Source organism: Heteronotia binoei, chromosome 6 (genome assembly GCF_032191835.1).
Source record: "Heteronotia binoei isolate CCM8104 ecotype False Entrance Well chromosome 6, APGP_CSIRO_Hbin_v1, whole genome shotgun sequence".
Classification (NCBI taxonomy): domain Eukaryota; kingdom Metazoa; phylum Chordata; class Lepidosauria; order Squamata; family Gekkonidae; genus Heteronotia; species Heteronotia binoei.
Genome location: NC_083228.1, coordinates 4,488,995 through 4,510,602, shown reverse-complemented (window position 1 = coordinate 4,510,602; position 21,608 = coordinate 4,488,995). Strand labels below are relative to the sequence as shown.

At 46.4% G+C, this 21,608-nt stretch overlaps 1 protein-coding gene across 1 annotated transcript in view; it reads left to right on the top strand.

Annotated features, from left to right (window-relative positions):
• The window catches only part of GBF1 (golgi brefeldin A resistant guanine nucleotide exchange factor 1), a 223,322-nt gene that overhangs the window by 108,081 nt on the left and 93,633 nt on the right, over positions 1-21,608 (top strand). The window contains exons 8-11 of the mRNA XM_060240967.1: positions 11,246-11,393; positions 12,343-12,560; positions 16,325-16,493; positions 16,805-17,016. Coding sequence (XP_060096950.1) covers positions 11,246-11,393; positions 12,343-12,560; positions 16,325-16,493; positions 16,805-17,016 — 747 coding nt within the window. The remainder of the gene's footprint in view (positions 1-11,245; positions 11,394-12,342; positions 12,561-16,324; positions 16,494-16,804; positions 17,017-21,608) is intronic.

Here is a 21,608-nt window from a genome sequence, read left to right as displayed (position 1 = left end):
GGGTTGGACTAGATGACCCTAGAGGATCCCTTCCAATTCTGTGATTCTATATTTAATTAGAACCCCTCCACACCCTTATCCAGATCATTGATAAAAATATTGAAAAGTTAGGGCCCATAACCAAACCCTGTGGCACCCCAATGGACACCTCCCTCAATTCGGATGAAATGCAACTATTTGAGTGCAGTTGTCCAACCAGTTCCCTATTCACATAACTGTCCTAGACACCAGTTCACAATCCTCTAGTTTACCCATCAGAAGAACATCATGGGGATCCCTGTCCAAAGCTTTCCTGAAATCCAGGTAAACAACATCCACAGTATTCCCTTGATCAAATAAGCTCATCACTTGATCAAAGAAGGAATTGAGATTGGTCCAGCAGGACCTGTTGGGAATAAATCTGTTCTGACTTCCCTAGGTCACCAGATTGTCCTTTATATGCTCACAGATTGTCAAAATCTGCTCCAGTATCTTCCCTGGGACATACGTCAGAATTACTGGCTTGTACTTCCCTGGGTCATCCCTCTTCCCTGGGATAAAATCTACCCTCCTTCAGTATTATCTCCAGAGGGGGTGTGTACTCATTCAGTACAGTCAGGTGCTTCTCAGCTACCTCTCTTTTCATGTCTCCCAGCAGCCCAGATGCCATGCCTTGCCTACTGCCATGTCCAGAGGGGATTTGTCCTCATTCAGTGCACTCAGGTGCTTCTCAGCTACCACTCTGTCCATGTCACCCAGCAGCTTGGATGCCATGCCTTGCCTACTACCGTCTCCAGAGGGGGTCTGTACTTATTCTGTGCACTCAGGTGCTTCTCAGCTACCTCTCTGTCCATGTCACCCAGCAGCTTGGATGCCATGCCTTGCCTACTGCCGTCTCCAGAGGGGGTCTGTACTCATTCAGTGCAGTCATGTGCTTCTCAGCTACTTCTCTGTTCATGTCACCCAGCAGCTTGGATGCCATGCCTTGCCTACTGCCGTCTCCAGAGGGGGTCTGTACTCATTCAGTGCAGTCATGTGATTCTCAGCTACCTTTCTGTCCCTGTTACCCAGCAGCCCAGATGCCATGCCTTCCCTACCACCATCTCCAGAGAAGATGAAGATATTGGATTTATATCCTGCCCTGCACTCCTAAGAATCTCAGAGCGGCTCACAATCTCCTTTACCTTCCTCCCCCACAACAGACACCCTGTGAGGTGGGTGGGGCTGGAGAGGGCTCTCACAGCAGCTGTCCTTTCAAGGACAACTCTGCCAGAGCTATGGCTGACCCAAAGCCATGCTAGCAGGTGCAAGTGGAGGAGTGGGGAATCAAACCCGGTTCTCCCAGATAAGAATCCGCACACTTATCTGTACTCATTCAGTGCAGTCAGGTGCTTCTCAGCTACCTCTCTTTCCATGTCTCCCAGCAGCCCAGATTCCATGCCTTGCCTCCTGCCATCTCCAGAGAGGGTCTGTACTCATTCAGTGCAGTCAGGTGCTTCTCAGCTACCTCTCAGTCCATGTCACCCAGCAGCCCAGATGCCATGCCTTGCTTACTACCATCTGCAGAGAGGGTCTGTACTCATTCAGTACAGTGAGGTGCTTCTCAGCTTCCTCAGTGTCCATGTCACCCAGCAGCTTGAATGCCATGCTTTCCAGTCTGCCATGTGCAGAGAGGGTCTGTACTCATTCAGTGCAGTCATGTGCTTTTCAGCTACCTCTCTGTCCATGTCACCCAGCAGCTTGGATGCCATGCCTTGCCTAATACCATCTCCAGAGAGGGTCTGTATTCATTCAGTGCAGTCAGGTGCTTCTCAGCTACCTTTCTGTCCATGTCATCCAGCAGCTTGGATGCCATGTATTGCCTACTGCCATCTTCAGAGAGGGTCTGTACCAGTGCAGTCAGGTACTTCTTAGCTTCCTCTGTCCATGTCACCCAGCAGCTTGGATGCCATGCCTTGCCTACTGTCTTCTCCAGAAGGGATCTGTACTCATTCAGTGCAGTCATGTGCTTCTCAGCTACCTCTCAGTCCATGTCACCCAGCAGCTTGGATGCCATTGTCATGGGTGCTGGGGACCCTTCAGAGGAAGTTGAGTCTGATGAGGAAACTGTGCCCCCGCCACCTGCACCAGTGCCCCTGCCTCCTGCTGGAGAAGATCCCAGCCCCCCTGCCTCGCCCTCTCGGGTGGCTCGTGTGCGTGACCGCCTCCGGCAGGACCTCAGGGATCGGAGGAGGGCGGCACGCTCACAAGCAAGACGCTCCCTGAGCCCCGAGTTCTGAGAGGATTCTGGCCCTTCTAAGAGCAAGGATGCTTGAGTGGTAACAGGATCCTGGCTGCCTCCCTGAGCCAGCAATTAGCCCAAACGGGCAACAGCCAGCAGAGGGCTATATAGCTGTGGGCTTTGGGAGGAAGCTTTGTGGAAGCAACTAGTCATCTCCCTGACATTCTAGCATCCACTCCGGCTTGACTTTGGTTCCTGACTCCCTGACTTTGGCTTTGGACTTCTGGACTCCCTGACCTCGGCTTCTGGACCTCAGACCTGCGATACTTCTACAGTGATTCGGATTTGGCGCCTCGGACCCTCCTGCTTACTGGCTACAGACCTCGGACTGCCTCTGGACTTTGCCTGACCCGGCCCCAGCCGTGACAGCCATGCCTTGCCATTTGCAGAGAGGGTCTGTACTTTTTCAGTGCAGTCAGGTGCTTCCCAGTTACCTGTCCTTGTCTCGCAGCAGCACAGATGCCATACCTTGCTTACTGTCATCTCCAGAGAGGGTCTGTACTCATTCAGTGCAGTCAGGTGCTTCTCAGCTACCTCTCTGTCCATGTCACCCAACATCACAGATGCCATGCCTTGCCTACTATCGTCTCCATTGGGGGTCTATACTTATTCTGTGCTCTCAGGTGCTTCTCAGCTACCTCTCTGTTCACGTCTTCCAGCAGCCGAGATGCCATGCCTTGCCTTCTGCCATCTTCAAAGGGGATGTGTACTCATTCAGTGCAGTCAGGTGCTTCTCTGCTACCTCTCTGTCCATGTCACCCAGCAGCTTGGATGCCATGCCTTGTCTACTGCCATCTCCAGAGGCGGTCTGTACTCATTCAGTGCAGTCATGTGCTTCTCAGCTACCTCTCTGTCCATGTCACCCAACATCCCAGATGCCATGCCTTGTCTACCACCATCTCCAGAGAGGGTCTGTACTCATTCAGTGCAGTCAGGTGCTTCTCAACTACCTCTCTGTCCATGTCACCCAGTAGCCCAGATGCCATGCCTTGTCTACCACCATCTCCAGAGAGGGTCTGTACTCATTCAGTACAGTAAGGTGCTTCTCAGCTTCCTCTCTGTCCATGTCATCCAGCAGTTTGCATACCGTGCCTTCCTGTCTGCCATCTGCACAGAGGGTCTGTACTTATTGAGTGCAGTCAGCTGCTTCTCAGCTACCTCTCTGTCCATGTCACTCAGTAGCTTGGATGCCATGCCTTGTCGTCTGCCATCTGCAGAGGGGGTCTGTATTCATTCAGTGCAGTCATGTGCTTCTCAGCTACCTCTCTGTCCATGTCACACAGAAGCCAAGATGCCTTGCCTTGCCTACAGCCATCGCCAGAGAGGGTGTGTACTCATTCAATGCAGTCATGTACTTCTCAGGTACTTTTCTGTCCATGTTACCCAGCAGCTTTGATGCCATGCTTTGCCTACTACCATGTCCAGATGGGGTCTGTACTTATACTGTGCACTCAGGTGCTTCTCAGCTACATCTCTGTTCATGTCTCTCAGCAGCCCAGATGCCATGCCTTGCCTACTGCCATCTCTAGATGGGGTCTGTACTCATTCAGAGTGGTCAGGTGCTTCTCAGCTTGCTCTCTGTCCATGTCACCCAGCAGCTTGGATGCCATGCCTTGCTGTCTGCCATCTGCAGAGAGTGTCTGTACTCATTCAGTACAGTCAGGGGGTTCTCAGCTTCCTCTCTGTCCATGTCACCCAGAAGCTTGGATGCCATGCCTTCCAGTCTGCCGTCTGCAGAGGGGGTCTGTACTCATTCAGTGCAGTCAGGTGCTTCTCAGCTACTTCTCTGTTCATGTCACCCAGCAGCTTGGATTCCATGCCTTGCCTACTGCCATCTCCAGAGAGGGTCTGTACTCATTCAGTGAAGTCGGGTGCTTCTCAGCTACCTATCTGTCCATGTCATCCAGCAGCTTGGATGCCATGCATTGCCTACTGCCATCTTCAGAGAGGGTCTGTACTCATTCAGTGCAGTCAGGTGCTTCTCAACTACCTCTCTGTCCATGTCACCCAGTAGCCCAGATGCCATGCTTTGCCTACTGCCATCTCCAGAGGGGGACTGTACTCATTCAGTGTAGTCGTGTGCTTCTCAGCTACCTCTCTGTCCATGTCTCCCAGCAGTCCAGATGCCATGCCTTGCCTACTGCCATCTCCATAGGGGGGTCTGTACTCATTCAGTGCACTCAGGTGCTTTTCAGCTATGTCTCTTTCCATGTCACCCAGCAGCCCAGATGCCATGCCTTGCCTACCACCATCTCGAAAGAGGGTCTGTACTCTTTCACTGCACTAAGGTACTCTCTGTCCATGTCACCCAGCAGCTTGGATGCCATTCCTTACCTACTACCCTCTCCAGATTGGGTCTGTGCACTAAGTGTACTCAGGCGCTTCAAAGCTACCTCTCTGTCCATGTCACCCAGTAGCCCAGATGCCATGCCTTGCCTACTGCCTTCTTTAGAGGGGGACTGTACTCATTCAGTGCAGGCAGGTGCTTCTCAGCTACCTCTCTGTCCATGTCACCCAGCAGCCCAGATGCCATGCCTTGTCTACCACCATCTCCAGAGAGGGTCTGTACTCATCAAGTGCATTCAGCTGCTTCTCAGCTACCTCTCTGTCCATGTCACCCAGCAGCCCAGATGCCATGCCTTGCCTACTACCATCTCCAGAGGGGTTTGTACTTATTCTGTGCACTCAGGTGCTTCTCTGCTACCTGTCCATGTCTCCCAGCAGCCCAGATGCTATGCCTTGCCTATTACCATCTCCAGAGATGGTCTGTACTCATTCAGTGTAGTCAGGTGTATGACCGCCCTGCACCACTCAACTTAGGGCGACTTATGGCGACCCCAGCCCCTCCTGCCGGCTTTATTTCTTTCTTCTTGTGTTACCTCACGACTGATGAGTGAAGGGAGTGGGTATAATAAGCATTTCTAGTCTCTTCGGGGTTCTCTTTTATTTTCAGATAGATAACTATGTATGTAGGGGACCACTGCTGATTTGCTGCTGATTCCAAATACTCAGGCACCAGAGAACTTAACAGTTAAGCACAGATTTTTATTTACACACAGTCTTCAGCTGGGGGGAAGGGATGTATTTACATAGGTATTTTGTATCTTGGATGAATGACAGTTGCTAAACATTTCTGACTTTACAGAACAGAGGTTCACTGAGGTATCTCAGGGTCCACAGTTCTTATATTCTTCACTCTCCAAACTCTAATTAAGTTGCCCTCTTGGGCTTTATGTGTCTGGTCTCTTGAGTCGACTGGTATGTCTTCTCCCAGCCCTCCTGACTCCCTCAGACCCACATCTCTTCCTCAGCAACCTTGTAAGTTCTTAAGAGTAGTGTAAATATTTCTGTGACCACTCAGGTCTTTCACTGTGATACTCGATTGTCACTCTCAGCCACCTGGCTGTCTCCACATAGCTAACAGCGAGCTTTACTTCACCAGAAGTCTCTTCACAGCTCTCTGTATCAGCTCTCCTGCTGACCATATACTGTCCACTTCAACTGTCTCCCTCTGACAGTTGCTGACAGTTGACTCTCCAGCCGATTTTTTGTCACTTACTCATCTTGAGAGTTCTGAGCACTCCGGCCCCCACCCTCAGATCACCTGACTCAGACTCCCTGAGTCCTTTGCTTTTCTATTAACCCTTACAATTCCGTCACATGTCCTTCCCTTATGAATCATTGTGTAAGGCGAAAGGTCTCAGCCTTTTGCTGAGCAATGGGCACGTGGGGCACACCTACTTGGGTTATACTTCGTTATAACTTTAACCATTATGTTATAACCTTAAATTCATAACTATGTACATTTTTCTTCATGTATAAGTAATAATACCTTCAATACTGTCACAATACAAAACAATTTTTCAAAATTTACATTGTTCTCGACAGTGCATCCACGGTTACATTTTGTTTCCAGGTATATGTTGTATGTCAAAATTATAATCCTGGAGCTGTAAACTCTACCTTATTAGTTTACTGTTGGTATCTTTCACCTGGTTTAACCATTTCAGGGGGGAATGGTCTGTGCATAAAGTAAACTTCCTCCCCCATAGGTATGGTTTCATTTTTCCTATGGACCATACTATTGCTAGACATTCTTTCTCAATAACTGAGAGGTGTTGTTCCCGGTCTAAAAGTTTCCTGCTCAAATAAAGGATGGGATGATACTGTCCCTCCTCTCCATGTTGGCTTAATGTTGCACCTATCCCAACATTAGATGCATCAGTAAATAGGGTAAACTCCTTGGAAAAATCTGGAGTTCTTAACTCTGGCTCAGTAGTTAGAACCACTTTCAGATGCTCATAAGCTTTCTGACACTCTGCATTCCATTTTACTGTATCAGGGTTCTTTTTCTTTGTGCACTCACATAGTGGGGCTGCTATTGAGCTAAACTCAGGAATAAATCTCCTGTAGTATCCTACGCCCAAAAATGCTCTAATTTGTTTCTTCGTTTGGGGTCTGGGCCACTCGTGTATGGCTTGCACCATTCCCCAATCTGCTTTTATCTTACCTCCTCCTAGCACATGCCCTAAATATTTCACCTGGGCCATGGCTAACTGACACTTAGATGCCTTGATGGTAAGACCCGCATCTTTTATTCATTGGAACGCAATGGCCAAATGCTGTAAGTGTTCTTTCCAGGTGTTACTGTAAACAGCAATATCATCAATATATGCAAGAGCAAATTCTTTAAGTCCCACTAACATTTTATCTATCAACCTTTGGAACGTGGATGGAGCGTTCCTCAATCCAAATGCGAGCACTGTAAACTCAAAGAGTCCCTCTTTGGTTACAAATGCCGTCTTCTGTTGATCCGCATATGAACCCCAGAGAGCACTGAGGTCAGCTGGGAAGAACCAGCTGACTATCCCCGGGCCGAAGGAGGCAAAATTAAAGAACACCCGTACACGAGCCTTCTCCATTGCAGCTCCGCACCTATGGAACCAGCTCCCGGAAGAAGTGCGGGCCCTGTGGAGCCTTGAACAATGCAAGACCTTCCTTTTTGGGATGGCCTTTGCCTGACTGAACGACTGATGATTCGCCTTAAGTGATTCCGCCATAGTATTTACACCTAATAGAGTAGCACTAGGAATGTTAATTTTAATTGGAGTGTCTTTTAAGTGAATGTGATTTTAAAACCTGTTGTATAATTTATTGTATGGATTGGTGTTGTTAGCCTCCCTGAGCCTGCTTCGGCGGGGAGGGCGGGATATAAATATTATTATTATTATTATTATTATTATTATTATTATTATTATTATTATTATTATTATTATTATTATTATTATTATTATTATTATTATCTTTAGGGTCCATAGCCACCTGCCAATAACCTTTTATTAAATCTAGAGTTGTAATAAAATTGGCAGCTCCAATTGTTTCCACCAACTCATCTATGCGTTGCATGGGGTACAAATCAGGTACCGTAACCTTATTTAACTTCCTGTAGTCTGCGCAAAACCTCATGGTTTTATCAGGCTTGGGTACTAGGACTACAGGTGAGGCCCAAAGACTTTCAGATGGTACAATCAGACCCAACTTTAACATTTCCTCTACCTCCTTTTGTACATACGAGGCATTCGAGCCGGTCACTCTATATGGTGGAAGTGCCACAGGCCTCGAATCCCCAGTATCAATCTTATGATGTACTAAGTTTGTTTTCCCTGGTACATTGGAAAAAATGGTTTGGTACTTTCCCCAAATTGCTTGTATTTGGCCTCTTTGTTCTCTAGTAAGAGAAGGGGCGAACTGAACCTCACTAATGGTAACTTCTTGGGATAATTTCCCCCAACCTCACAATTCAGTTCCCTCACACATTTCCTTTTTAGCAATTAGTACCAAATTACCTCTATCATAATAAGGTTTTAACATATTTACATGGAACACTTTACACTGTTCACCATTTTCACTTAGGGTTACCAAATAGTTCACGTTGGAGACCTTATGGGCGATGGTATAAGGTCCCTCCCAGGCAACATCTAGCTTGTTCTTCCTCCTGGGTTTCAAAACTAAGACTTGGTCCCCCGGCTTAAACTCTCTGTCCCTGGACTTGGAGTCATACCACAGTTTCTGCCATCGTTGTGCTCTTCTCATGTTGTCTGCAGCGGCCGTCCTCACCTCCTGCAGATGTTGTTGTAGCTCTTGTAGATAGGTGATGATATCTGCCTCCTGGATATCCTCGTGCCCGGACCTCACCTCCTTCAAAACATCAAGGTGTCCTCTGGCTTGTCTCCCATAGAGTAGTTCAAATGGGCTGAACCCGGAACTTTCTTGGGGTACCTCCCTGTACTTGAAGAGCAGGTGTTGCAAGTGCTGGTCCCAATCGTTGGGATGTTTGTAGGCATATGTTTTCAACATATGGTTCAAGGTGCCATTGAACCTTTCATTCAATCCATTGGCTTGAGGATGGTATGCTGTTGTTGTTACATACCGGATCCCACAAGCTCTCAATAACTGCTGCATCACATTTGACATAAAAGTTGTGCCTAAATCAGTCACCATTTCTGTTGGAAAACCCAGCCTTGCAAACACATTCAGCAGGGCTTCCGCTACGGTTTTGGCCTCAATGTCCCTAAGAGGAACCGCTTCTGTAAACTTTGTGGCATAATCTACGAAAGTAAGGATGTACTTGTTTCCCCTTCTGGTGACTCTGGAGATAGGACCCACAATATCTACTCCTATCTTCTCAAATGCCTCTGTGACTATAGGGACTGGCTGTAATAGTCCTTTTGTCTTATCCAGGCCTTTTCCTACCAATTGGCAGGCCTGACAAGATTTACAAAAAGCCCTTATGTCCTTGCCCATATTTGGCCAAAAGAACCTTTTCTGTACTCTGTCCCTTGTCTTGTTGATGCCTAGGTGAGAGGCCATGGGTGTGGCATGGGCCAACTCCAACACTTGCATCCTATATCTACTGGGAAGGACTAATTGTTTCTTTCTCTCCCAGACTACGCTATATTTTCTTCTTAACGCAACCTGATACAGTTTTTGGTCTATCACTTTAAATTGGCAAGGCTTTTCAATTGTGATCTCTGTATCACTCACCCCAGCTCTCTGTCACATTGGATCCAGCCCTCCCAGGCAGCCTCAGTTATTTACTCTCCTTTATTTAAATCTCTGTGTTGGTCGTCTTCTTCCTCTTGCGGTATTAGTTTAAAACCCTCTTGATGGACTCCTTTTATGACATATCGATCTACAAATCCTGTTTTGATAGACATCAAAACCTATTTGTCCCTTGATGAATTTGTCAAGCATATCTCATCAAAACACAGATTTATTGGATGCGCCTATCTCGATGAAATACTATTAAAATGTAAAAAGCAATACTCAAAATGCTATTAAAAATGTAAAAAGCAATAAATCCCCAGGCATTGATGGTCTTCTGGCTGAATCTTATAAGGTGTTTAGTAATGGAACTTTTTCTGCTAATTTGATGGGAGTCACCCATTCCAAGACCCCCCCCCCACCTCAGAGCAGAAGGAGCCCCCCTGGTGAGTATTTAAGGTTCCATTTCTTCCCCTGCAACCCCCTTTACTGTCTCACAGTGTAGAAATAGCCAGTTGTTTTTCTCCCAGATCCAGCTTTTCAGCTAGGGAGGAAGATGGCTGCTCTGAGAGTCAGTCAGTTCTGTTGTCTGATGCCTTCATTGAGCCCTCCGTTGGTCAGACCACAGAGTAGAGTGGGTGCAGAGAAGAGTGACAGGATGGTTAGGGGCCTGTGAGGAAAGGATGAGGGGCTTGGGACTATTCAGTCTGGAGAAAAGGAGGCGGTGGGGGATTGCTCTGTATTGAAAGTATTTGTCACCTAGAAGAGGGCTCGGAGCTGTTCCTGTTGGCAGCAGAGGAGAGGACTTGCAAGAATGGGTTTTAATTAAGGGTGAGAAGGTACTGACTGGATATCATGGAACAACTTTTTTACTGTCAGAGTTATTCAGCAGTGGAATCAGCTACGAAGGGAGGTGGTGAGCTCCCCTCCCTGGCAGTCTTGAAGCAGCAGCCAGACAAACACAGGTCAGGGATGCTCTCGGCTGATCCGGCATTGAACAGGGGGTGGGATTAGGTGGCCTTTAGAACCCCTTCCAACTCTGATTCTTTTGCATTTTTGCCCCTCAAGTATTTGTCCTTTGCTTTCCCTGTTATCTAAGGTTGCAGTTCTGTGCACACTGACCTGTAAATAAGTGCCTTCGGACTCAGTTGGGATTTACATCTAAGCAGATCTTTAAGATTGTTTCCAAGTTCTGTTCTGAGCTCCAATTAAGGATTTGAACTGCAAAGAGAAAGGCTTGGAGCAAATGGTGAATGGGTGGAGCCTGGCCCATGTTGTGTGTGAGATTGTACAACTACTGTTCATGTTGGACAGAATTCCATGCATGGACCTGAAGTTAAATTTTGTATAGATTTTAGTGCATGAATAAATGTGTAGAAATAGCCTTAACTTAGAACATTTTTTAAAATGTGTGTTTGTGAATAGAAGAATAAGAAGAATTGCAGATTTATACCCTGCCCTTCTCTCTGAATCAGAGACTCAGACCGGCTTCCAATCACCTATGTCTTCTCCCCACATAATAGACATCCTGTGAGGTGGGTGGGACTGAGAGGGCTCTCACAGCAGCTGCCCTTTCAAGGACAACCTCTGCCAGAGTTATGTCTGACCCAAGGCCATTCCAAGCAGGTGCAAGTGGAGGAGTGGGGAATCAAACCCGGTTCTCCCAGATAAGAGTCCATGCACTTAACCACTACACCAAACTGGCTTTCCAGAAGAAATGATAGTGCACTTTTCCCTTTAAAATATTAGGCTAAGATGTTTTTAGATAACTTACAAACATAACTAAATGTACAAGGAAATGTACAAGGCTTGTGAATGATACGCTTGGGGAAAACTGGCATGATCCTAGGACTGTACCTGATAGAGTACCATTGCCTGTTTGGTACTGGGTGGCTTTAGAGATGGTTTTTTGTTTTAGCAAACTGTGTTTGGTATTCACAGTTGAAGATGAGAGCAGGAGGAATGAGTGACTCCTCAAAATGGAAGAAGCAGAAGCGATCACCACGGACCTCTTATCATGTGACCAGAGCATCTTCAGGACCAGAGCAGCCTGTTTCCAGCGGCCCAGGCCTGTCCAGCAGCCTCGCAGGTGGGTGACTGACTGGGAAGCTGACTCTGAGGGCTGGGGGCACCTTATTGGAGTGCGGTGAAAAGTCCATAACTACAGTGGTCTTGAACCATAGTTGGACTGGAAAATGCCAGCATGAAACAGCATTTGGTAGTTACAATCAGAATAGAGAATGGAGAGGGAGTAGTAGCGAGAGTTGCCAACTTTAGGTTGAGAAATTCCTGGAGATTTGGGGGTATACCTGAGGAGGCGAGGAAGCTCAGTGGAAGGTGATTCCATTGCATCTGCTCTCCAATCCGCTATTTTCCCCAAGAGGTGTCAGTTGTGATTATGGGACAACTTCAGGTCTCTCCTGGAGGTTGGTACCCTAATTATCACACTTGGCTGAAAACGAGCATAATTAAAAGATTTGTGTCTTATTTGTTACACCCAAGATGTTTGAGAAGAAGTATGTTGAATGACAGTGTTCTCTCTTAGGTTAATGTATTTGGGACAAAACTTGTCCCAGTGTTGAGTATTCAAAAGTGATGGCTTCTGTCTCTTCTGTGGGCCAGTTTGACTCAAAGGACCAACTCACTTCCTTAACCCAGCTCTTTTTTATCCCACAAGTTTTCTTTGCTTCTTTCATGGTGTTCTTGGCCAGCATCTCAGAAAGGGTTTGGGTGTTTCTTCTTTTCCTTCTCCCTTTCTTTCCTTTTGTGTTCTGTGTAGGCATTATTTTGAACTGGAACCTGCCTTGAATACTATGGCAGGAAGATGGTATATAAATGTGTCAAGTAAAAAAATGATGATGATAATAAACAACTTTATGCAGCCCCGTCCAGTGAGAAGAGAGGCTGCTGTGTTTGGGGGCAATCCAACATTATGGGATCCACATGCAAATGGGGAGAGGATTGTGTGCTGTTTTGCTATGCATGCATCTTAGATAGTAGTGGGACTTTGCTTATTGCTGTCATTCCTTATTCAACAGGAGGAGTCAGTTTTGTAGACGCACCTTCTCCCATCTCATCGGGAAGTTCAGAAAGCACGTCTTCGGCGGTCAGCCCCTCCACTGACAGTGGCATAGAGATTTCCTCCCAGATGAGCTCAAAGGAGGATCTGACAGACCTGCAAACCATCAACCCTTTGGGAATCAGTGCAGCAATGCCTCTCAGTGAACCTCGATTCAGAGAGCGGCTAGACCTCCAGGTGTGAGCTTCTATTGTCTCCGTTGGCCTTTCAGCTCTCGAGGGAGCAGGCCACGTCCCTGTTGTCTTCCTCTGCCTTCTCATGTGGGCACATGATTTTCGTCTTATGCAGAGCAGGCCTCTGAGATTTTGAGAGCTTAGGAGGCCAGATCAGCCCAGCCAAAGCAGGATATGTGGTTAGAGAGGGAAAGCCTCACTCCGTTTTTTGTATGAGTTGCAGCAGCAGCAGCATGATCAGGAACGTTTCTGTGTGGACATTGGAACATTTCTCATCTGTTTTTTACCCGTTTCTTCTACTTCTACACTTTTCCTACCCTGACTCTTTCTATAGCACAGGTATATTGTTTTCTGTGGTCAGTGGACTGCAGAGGCCAGAGGCCATGAACACTGTTTTGCTTTGGTGAACATTATATAAGATGTACCAAGAGAACTGGTCATTCACGTTTCAAACACAAGGAACATTATCAAAGATTTCAGGTTTTCACAGCTGGTAACATCATTAGGGTTTGTAGAATCTTTCGGGCTCAAGTGCCGTGTTCTACTGGAGAAAGTTTTTCTTCCAGACGTTTCGCTCTCAGCTGCGGAGAACATCCTCAGTGGCGTTGCAGTCAGAGCAGGCGCTCTGACCTTCTTGGCTGCTGTGCGTTGAGTGAGGCCAGGGCTGCTGGAGAGCTGCTATTTCTAGGCTGGAGGGGGTGTGGTGAAAGGGCAATTGGTTTGTGGATGTGCCCATTGTTTGGTGGGGCTTCCTGGAAGGGTAGTGATAAGGAAACTGGCTGTTGAATGTGACTATTGTTCTGTGTTAATTGCTGGGAGGGTTGGACGGGGTGTGAAGATAAGGAAGATGGTTGTTGACTGTGCTGATTGTTGCTCATGTTGTTTCCAGTTCCATTGCTCATGTTGCTTCCAGTTCCATCCTTGTGCAAGCATCCTATAGCCAAAGAAGTGAAAGCAGCAATCCGTTGCCTTGGTGGACAAAGAGAGCAGGAAATAGATGGCTCAGGGCACTGATTCCATTCCTCTGTAGCCCTCTCCCTCAGGATTGCCGGCTTTCTGTTCCTTGTGTTTGAAATGTTTTTTATGTTGCCTTTCCAGCCAACCTCTAGGGTCCCTAAGGTGGTGAACAGTCGGAATACTAAAACAAACTTTAAAAACATGTACCTACAAATATAACAATAATATAAGAGTTAAAAACAAACAGAACACAAATGGGAGGGAGAGTAAGTGAAGGATGCCAAATGAAACAAATTTCTTCACCCACTGGTGGAAGACAGTTAAATCTCCCTGGGTAGAGAAGGCCTTTTCTTCAGTGCCTACTGAGAAGGCCCTTTCTTCAGTTCCACCCATCAAAGTTGGGTCCAAACAGTTGGCTCCATTCAGGAATCCTTGGAATTGTCTGGCTACTGCTGGTGTGTGTGGCGTGTTATTAGTATTTCCTTTGGGAAATAATTTCTCCCATATTAGATCACCTTCCTATCAGTAAGAAGGATCTTACTCTTATCTATCAAAATAAAACTCTGCACTTGACCAAGCATCAGATAAATATTTCCATGCAAGGTCACTGTTATTCCCAGACTACGGCAGGGAATCAGCTGCAAGTGTGCGATCCTTGCACTTGAAAACAAAAGGGAACTTAGCGTGGGAGAAACAAAGAGAAGAAAAGCCACTACACAGAATCCACCACAAGGGATAGCATCACCAACACTGTTAACAATAACATTGAAATGTGCTCACAAATACAAAACTGAGTACATAAGTATATGCAAATACTAGTAACTAGCATCTTGGACTTTTACTATACTATACTTTTACCCTACTATAAAATGTGTGGAAATGATTTTATTGTATATTTTGTTTTTTTAAATATTTTATGTTGCTTTTATTTGTTGTTAGCTGCCCTGAGCCCATCGAGAGGGCAGGATTTAAATCTGATTAAATAAATAAGGCTGCCAGATCCACCTTTTATCATCTTTGGCTAGTAAGGCAGCTGGTCCCCTACCTCAAACGCAACAACTTAGCGACAGCGATCCCTGCTATGGTCACCTCGAGATTGAATTACTGCAATTCTCTTTACATGGTGTTGCCCTTGTCTCAAACTTGGAAGCTCCAACTAGTGCAGAATGCTGCAGCCAGGTTGCTACTAGGCCTTCCCTTGGGGGAGCACATGCAACCTGTGCTGAAAGCGCTGCACTGGTTGCCCATTGCATACCGGGTTCGTTTCAAGGTGCTGGTTCTTACCTTCAAAGACCTATATGGCCAGGGGCCTGCATACCTTAGGGACCACCTTTCTCCACATGTTCCCCAGAGAGCACTTTGGTCTGGGTCAAAAAACCTGCTATCAGTCCCCAGCCCTTAATAGGCCCGGCTCATGTCAACTGTAGTAGCCCCACACTGGTGGAATGAGCTCCCTGAGGTGGTCAGGGCCCTGCGAGAGCTCATACAGTTCTGCCAGGCCTGTAAGACAACACCCACCAGGCATTCGTAATTTAGGTTGTTAGCCATGGCAGTGATCCAAAAATATGTGATTACCTCTTGCTATCTGCTTCATATAGAACATTTGGACCATTAAGCTCTGCTCTATGGAGAACGTCTAGCTGGAATAGCTGGGTAACATCATTAAGATCATAGCACCTGAATTGTTAATTTCTAAATTGTTTTTATTGTTTTATGTATAGTCATGAGCATGTGAGCCGCCCTGAGCCTGCCTTGGTGGGGAAGGCGGATATAAATTGAATTAATTAAATAAATAAACTAATCACACCCAACAAAAAGTACTAAATGTCGATAAGTGAAGTCCATAGACTTTCAGACATTCCACAAGAGGAGACCACAGGTAACCAGCTGAAAGTGCCTTTTCTGGATCTATAGGTCCTGGGTTTCCTAATGAGCACTGTGAACGCTTGTGTCGGACGTTAGAAACAGAAACTGGATTCCATTGAAGCAGCCACTTGAACTGGAGGGAAAAATTGAAATGCTCTTTAGCATATCTGGAAAAGGCGTTTTCGGCTGGTCAGCTGTGGTCTCCTCTTGTGGAATGTTTGAAAGTCTATGAACTTCACTTACTGACATTTAGTACTTTTTGTTGGGGGACACAGTGTGATTAGTTACTAGTTGTAGTCAAGTATTTTGTATTTGTGAGCGCATTTCAATGTTATTCCATTAATTCAGGTTGTTTTGCTGCCCTCCTGATTTCTAATTTGACGATACCTTTCTTGCAGTGTTTGTTGTAATATTACATGTTCTGGCTTCTGCTTAGTGGCTTTTCTTCTCTTTGACCCTCACATTTGAGGCAAAAACTGGATTTGTCCTTTGACCAGGAAGACAGCAGTAAAATGGACAGCAGGCCCGGCAGTGGTTTGTTCTGCAGCGTGTCCCCGGAGGCAAAATCAGTGCAACCCCCGAGGAAAGATCTGAAGCTTATTGCCAGTCCAGATCCTCCTATCCGTTTCCCCTGATTCCCATTAAGGTCTGCGGAGGAGTCAGGCAGGGCTCCGTGCCTGGAAGTCTTCTGATGAGCTGGAGGTGTAAAAAGAAGGAAAAGCTTCCATAAAGGACATGATGGGCCCTGCCCATTATGGATGTTCTCCCGTGTGCTTTTCTTCTCAGGTAGTGGGAGGCGTTTATTGTTGCTTTAAACATCAGGTGTCTGGCCCCAGGAGTGATACCCTTTGGGGTGTGTTCTGGCTGTGGGTCTTGAATGGTTGGGTTGCTTGTGCTAGCTTCTACTTACTTTATTTCCCTTCATATTAACATGCATGGCTAAAGAATGAACACCACCCAGAAGAAAAGACCCCCTCTGCTTCAGTGGAGTCCATTCCAGAAGTTCTAGAGGAGTGCACATCGGCAGCTGAACACTCAGACTCCACTTCGGTTCATGACATGGACTACGTCAATCCCCGGGGAGTGCGGTTTACACAGTGCTCTCAAAAGGAAGGTGAGGACGTGGGCGTGCCTCCGCTTTGTGTTCCCAGGGGGGGGAAGCACACTTGCTGTCACAGCATCCTTGCAAGAGAAGGCGGGCGGAGACTGACTGGTCCCAATTCATCCAGTGGGGATTTGAACCTGCATCTCCGCGCTCCTAGTCTGAAACTCCAACCACAGGAGTTCGTTCTTTTTGCCTCCCTCAGTGTCTCTTGGCACTGATTAAAAAGGGGCCAGAGTAGAATTTGCTACTGTTGTATAAGCCTCCTGCCTTCTGTTGCTCTTTCTTTCCCTTGGTGTGCAAATCTATGTGCTTTCTTACAGGATCAGCACTAGTCCCTTATGGACTGCCTTGCATCCGAGAACTACTCCGTTTCCTCATCTCCCTCACTAACCCGCATGACCGCCACAACTCAGACGTCATGATCCACATGGGGCTGCAGTTGCTTACTGTTGCTCTAGAGCTGACTTCTGTGGTCAAATGTCCATCCCTCCTGGGACTCGTAAAGGAGGAGTTATGCCGCTACCTCTTTCAAGTGAGTTTGGATTGTACAGGTACTTGTAAAGTACTTATGTGTAAAAACACAGCCTTTGTATGAATGCAGCTTAGAAGAGACCTTATTTTATGCCAGGGTTCCCCAGTGTGATTCCATGGTGCCTCCTGACACCTTTCTTGGCTTCACCGACAGGAAGGTGATAGAGCAGGGCTTCTGATTGGCCACTGAAGCTGCAATTAATTGGCTATTCAGACTTTTTGTTATGTAAAGGGAATCTTCTTCGTGGTCTCTGTGCTTCACACCGTTGTTAATACTGCACCGACCCCGGCGGTGATCTTCAGTCTCCAGAAGGAGGATTTTTGTGTCCGTCTCTGGGCATGATCGTGAGCTCCACCATGCATGCCTGGAGAAGGGCACTAGGATCCCACCAACTCTCTTCTGACTGCATCCTGGGCTCTGGTTGGTGATTTGTTAGCTCCTTGAAATAATAATAATAATCAGTTGTGGGAGTGTCCTGACTGATGGACACTCGTTGTGCCTCTTATGCTTGGGGGAGGCTCATCATACAGACACTTGTCGCCATTGCTTGAAGTTCACCTGGCAAACGCAAAAGAACCAAGCAGCCAGGATTCAGGCCTCACTTTGACAGCCAAATCCGCTCCAAGGGCAATATGGCATTAGTAGTTGTCTCTTCCTGCCAAAGTACAACTACAAAACCGACTCCTTCAGCATCAATGGCACTGTCGACACTGGTACATCAGCCTCCAATCCTCCTTGGCATCGCCAACAAAGATCACAAGTTGACTGCTGACTCTTTCATTCCAAGAAGAAGCGGAGATCTCAGAGCTCATCCTTAGGCTCTGCACCCCACATAGAGACAGCCTCGGCCTGTGCAGTGGACCAGACTTTCTTGACGTTGGTACCTCTTAAACTTCTGCGGTCAATGATTCATCGGGTGAACTCTCCGATGCTTACCCAAGTAACTGGCCACTTGACTGGCTTAATTGTGGTAAACGCATCAACAAGTGGAGGTAGCATGCCAAGCCAAGCCTCAGCTGTCGACTCTCCAGCTCAACCTTGGAACCCTCCAGCACCTGCACGACTGGATCTCAACCACCCATGCTGTCCACCGATTCCAGAGGAGAGTCTCATTTATAGATGGCGCCCTCCTCCTAAGCACCCTTGGGACCAAAGGCAAAAACACAGACTTATTGACTTCAAATAGAGGAATTATATACTGCCCCATACTCTGGAAGAATTCTAATGGAAACTATCTCTTAACAGGGCTTATACCAAAATCAATAACTTCACTTGCAGGATATGGCAGGGTATAAATCGAAAATTAAAATTACTTTGAAGATTTGGGCTAAATATAAAACAACCCTTATACCTGGCATTTCAGTCTTTGTTCTTGTGCCAGGAATGGTTCCCCCCTGGGAAGGACTTTGCCGTGTTTTGACACTGGAAGCAGGCTAGGGTTACCAGATTCTGTGATGTAGTTGATAAAGGTCATTTTTGTTCTCAAACCCAACTGGATGGTAAAATCAGCCATAAAATCCCTTGGTTCCAGTATCTCCAGATGCAACATCTGTTTGATTCTGCACCAATTAAACAACAGAAGTAAAGTGTCCAGATCACATGATGTGATAGTATCGCTTTACTCTGCTCTGGTAAGACCTTACTTGGGTACCACATTTTAAGAAGGATATAGACAAGCTGGAACAAGTCCAGAGGATGGTGATAGGATCACCATCTTCAGGTACTTAAAGGGCTGTCATATAGCGGATGGTGTGGAATTGTTTTCTGTAGCCCCAGAAGGTAGCTCCAGAACCAGTGGGTTGAATTTAAATCAAAAGAGTTTCTGGCTCAACATTAGGAAGAACTTCCTGATAACATCATTTTAACATCATTTTGGCAACAAATCATTTAACATCATTTTGGCAACAAATCGCTAAGCAGATAAAATCAATTGTGGATATGGACTTATTTTTCTACCTGAAGTCTTTCTTCTGGATCTCTTTTCGGCTGATTTATCATTAGAGACTTCAGTGGATTGCTTTTAGTGGTGGTGAGAATAACTCTTGCCCGTAACTGGAAAGAGAACAGAGTACCTTCACTTTCAATGTTGAAGAAGAAGAAGACTGTAGATTTATACTCCGCCCTTCTCTCTGAATCAGAGTCTCAGAGCAGCTTACAATCTCCTTTATCTCCTTCCCCCACAACAGACACCCTGTGAGGTGGGTGGGGCTGAGAGGGCTCTCACAGAAGCTGCCCTTTCAATGACAACTCCTACAAGAGCTACGGCTGACCCAAGGCCATTCCAGCAGGTGCAAGTGGAGAAGTGGTGAATCAAACCCGATTCTCCCAGATAAGAGTCCGCGCACTTTACCACTACACCAAACTTGCTCGCTAGCAGAATACATTATGGGAAATGTCTGTGCTAAGTAAATGTACTAGACACACTTTCAGTGTCCACTATGTAAAACAACAGGGAAAATTTGTTGCATTGTGGCATCCAATGGTAGAATATTTAACTTTGAATGACGTAATTCCAGATAATAATAGGGAGCTTTTATTCTTTTAATCCAATATTTTAAATGGTTGACAAACGACCGTGCTAATTTTTTTTCTAAATAAAGGCAATTCCAGTACCTTAATGCATCCTGTCCCCCAGGTTTCCCATGGCTCCCAGCTCAAACTGTTCCTGACTGGGATCAGCAGTCAGTGTTCTTGATCCATTCCACTCCCAAGGTGCCTGCTTCACCTAAGAAACATTAACTCAAGACCAAGCACAATGAAAAACTGTTGACGGCGAAACCCAAATCTCTGCTGCCTTGGCCTTCGTTGGAATTGGGACGTTCTGATACCAATGACCCTCCCAGCTCATCAGGTAGTGAATCAGATTCTGACTTGGCGGATCCTACACCTAACATACCCAATCTATTGTTCCTGATTCAGAATGATCTGCCCATCTCCGTCAGCGGACCTCAGGTCCTACGCAGAACTGATGAAGCAGATGGCTCATACTCTAGGGATCCCTGTTGTTCAAATTCAACCAGAAGTAACTGATCTTGTTTTTGATATTGTACAAAAGGATACATCCGCTGCAGTTGCATGGCCCATGACCTCAGTGCTTCTCTAAGCCATCAAAGTAACTTTGGGATAAACCCGTATCTGCAGCAGTCTCCTCACGGAGGTTGGAACATATGTATAAGATCCAGGAAAAGGATGCTGAATTCTTACTGTGTCACCCCAAACCAAACTCCGTGGCAGTTTCTTCTTCCTCCGAAGGGAAACACTCTTTGTCTTCAACTGACAAAGAAGGGAAAAAACCGAACTCATTTAGCAGAACATTTTATTCTACTCCTGCCTTGGGCATTAAGAATGCAACTTGTCTATCTTACCTCAGTAGGTATCAATACGCTCTCTGGGAGCAGCTGATTGACATCCTTCCTACAATGCCAGAGGAAGCTCAAACACAAAAGAAGATCCAAGAAGAAGGTATATGTTTCAAAACATCAGGTCAGCTCCACCAAGCATAATATAGATATGCTTATGAAGACACATCAGGCATCGCCTTAAGACAGCACTCTTGGCTTCAATCAACAACTCTCTCCTGACACCAAATCCACCATTGAGGCTCTTCCCTTTGATGGTGTGGGTTTGTTCCATGCCACCACTGATGTGGTCTTATAGGAGACTGACAAAAGTGTTAAAAGGCATCTAGAAACCTTAGCGTTTCTGTGGCCTCTAAAACATTCAAATCCAGATCACAGCTGCAGTCGTGGTCGAGACACTCTTCAAGTCAATAGCGGAAGCTCTCCTGAACAACATTGGAGGTCTCCTCCTTATAATACTTCTCACAGACCTACTTATGGGTAATCTTAAGTTTTCTGGCTTGCAACAGCAATCCAGACCCAAGGCTTCCAAGCCTTCCAAACAGAATCTTTGATTTATTCTGAGTTGGCCTACCAGACTCATATTCCCAGTCCAATACCTGGCTGTACCTCTGCCTAACATCTTGGTAACACATCATAACTGACAGATGAATGCTCTCAGTTATTGACAAGGGGTATGCGATTGAATTCCTTCATCTTCCACCCTACCCCCGGGTCATTGTTACTCAACCATCCACAGTTTTCAGAGAAGAGGTCTAATCTCTCCTGCTCAAGAGTGCAATGAAACCTGTTCCAGAGTTAGACAGAGGTCAGTGCTTCTATTCCTACTACTTCACTGTGCCAAAGGACAGCAGGTTATGCTCTGTAATGGACTCAAGAGCATTAAACAAATTCATATCTCCCCAAAAGTTTTTCATGACAGCCCTGGCTCAGATCCTGCCTCTGCTCTCCACAGGTTCCTGGATGGCTACAATAGACCCCAGAGATGTGTTTTCTGTCTGACCTGATCGCAGACGCTACCTGTGGTTCACAGTGGGCTGTGACCTTTATCCTTTGGGATTTCAACCACATGAAAGGTTTTCACAAAGATGTGGTAATTGTAGCAGTCTCCCTCTGGCTTCAGGATGTCAGTTCTCTTTCCCTGCATCAACAACTGTCTTCTGGTAGCTGACTCGGAATTTCAACTGTCAGGACATACAACAGACACCCTACTAGCAGAAGTGGAACTTTGTG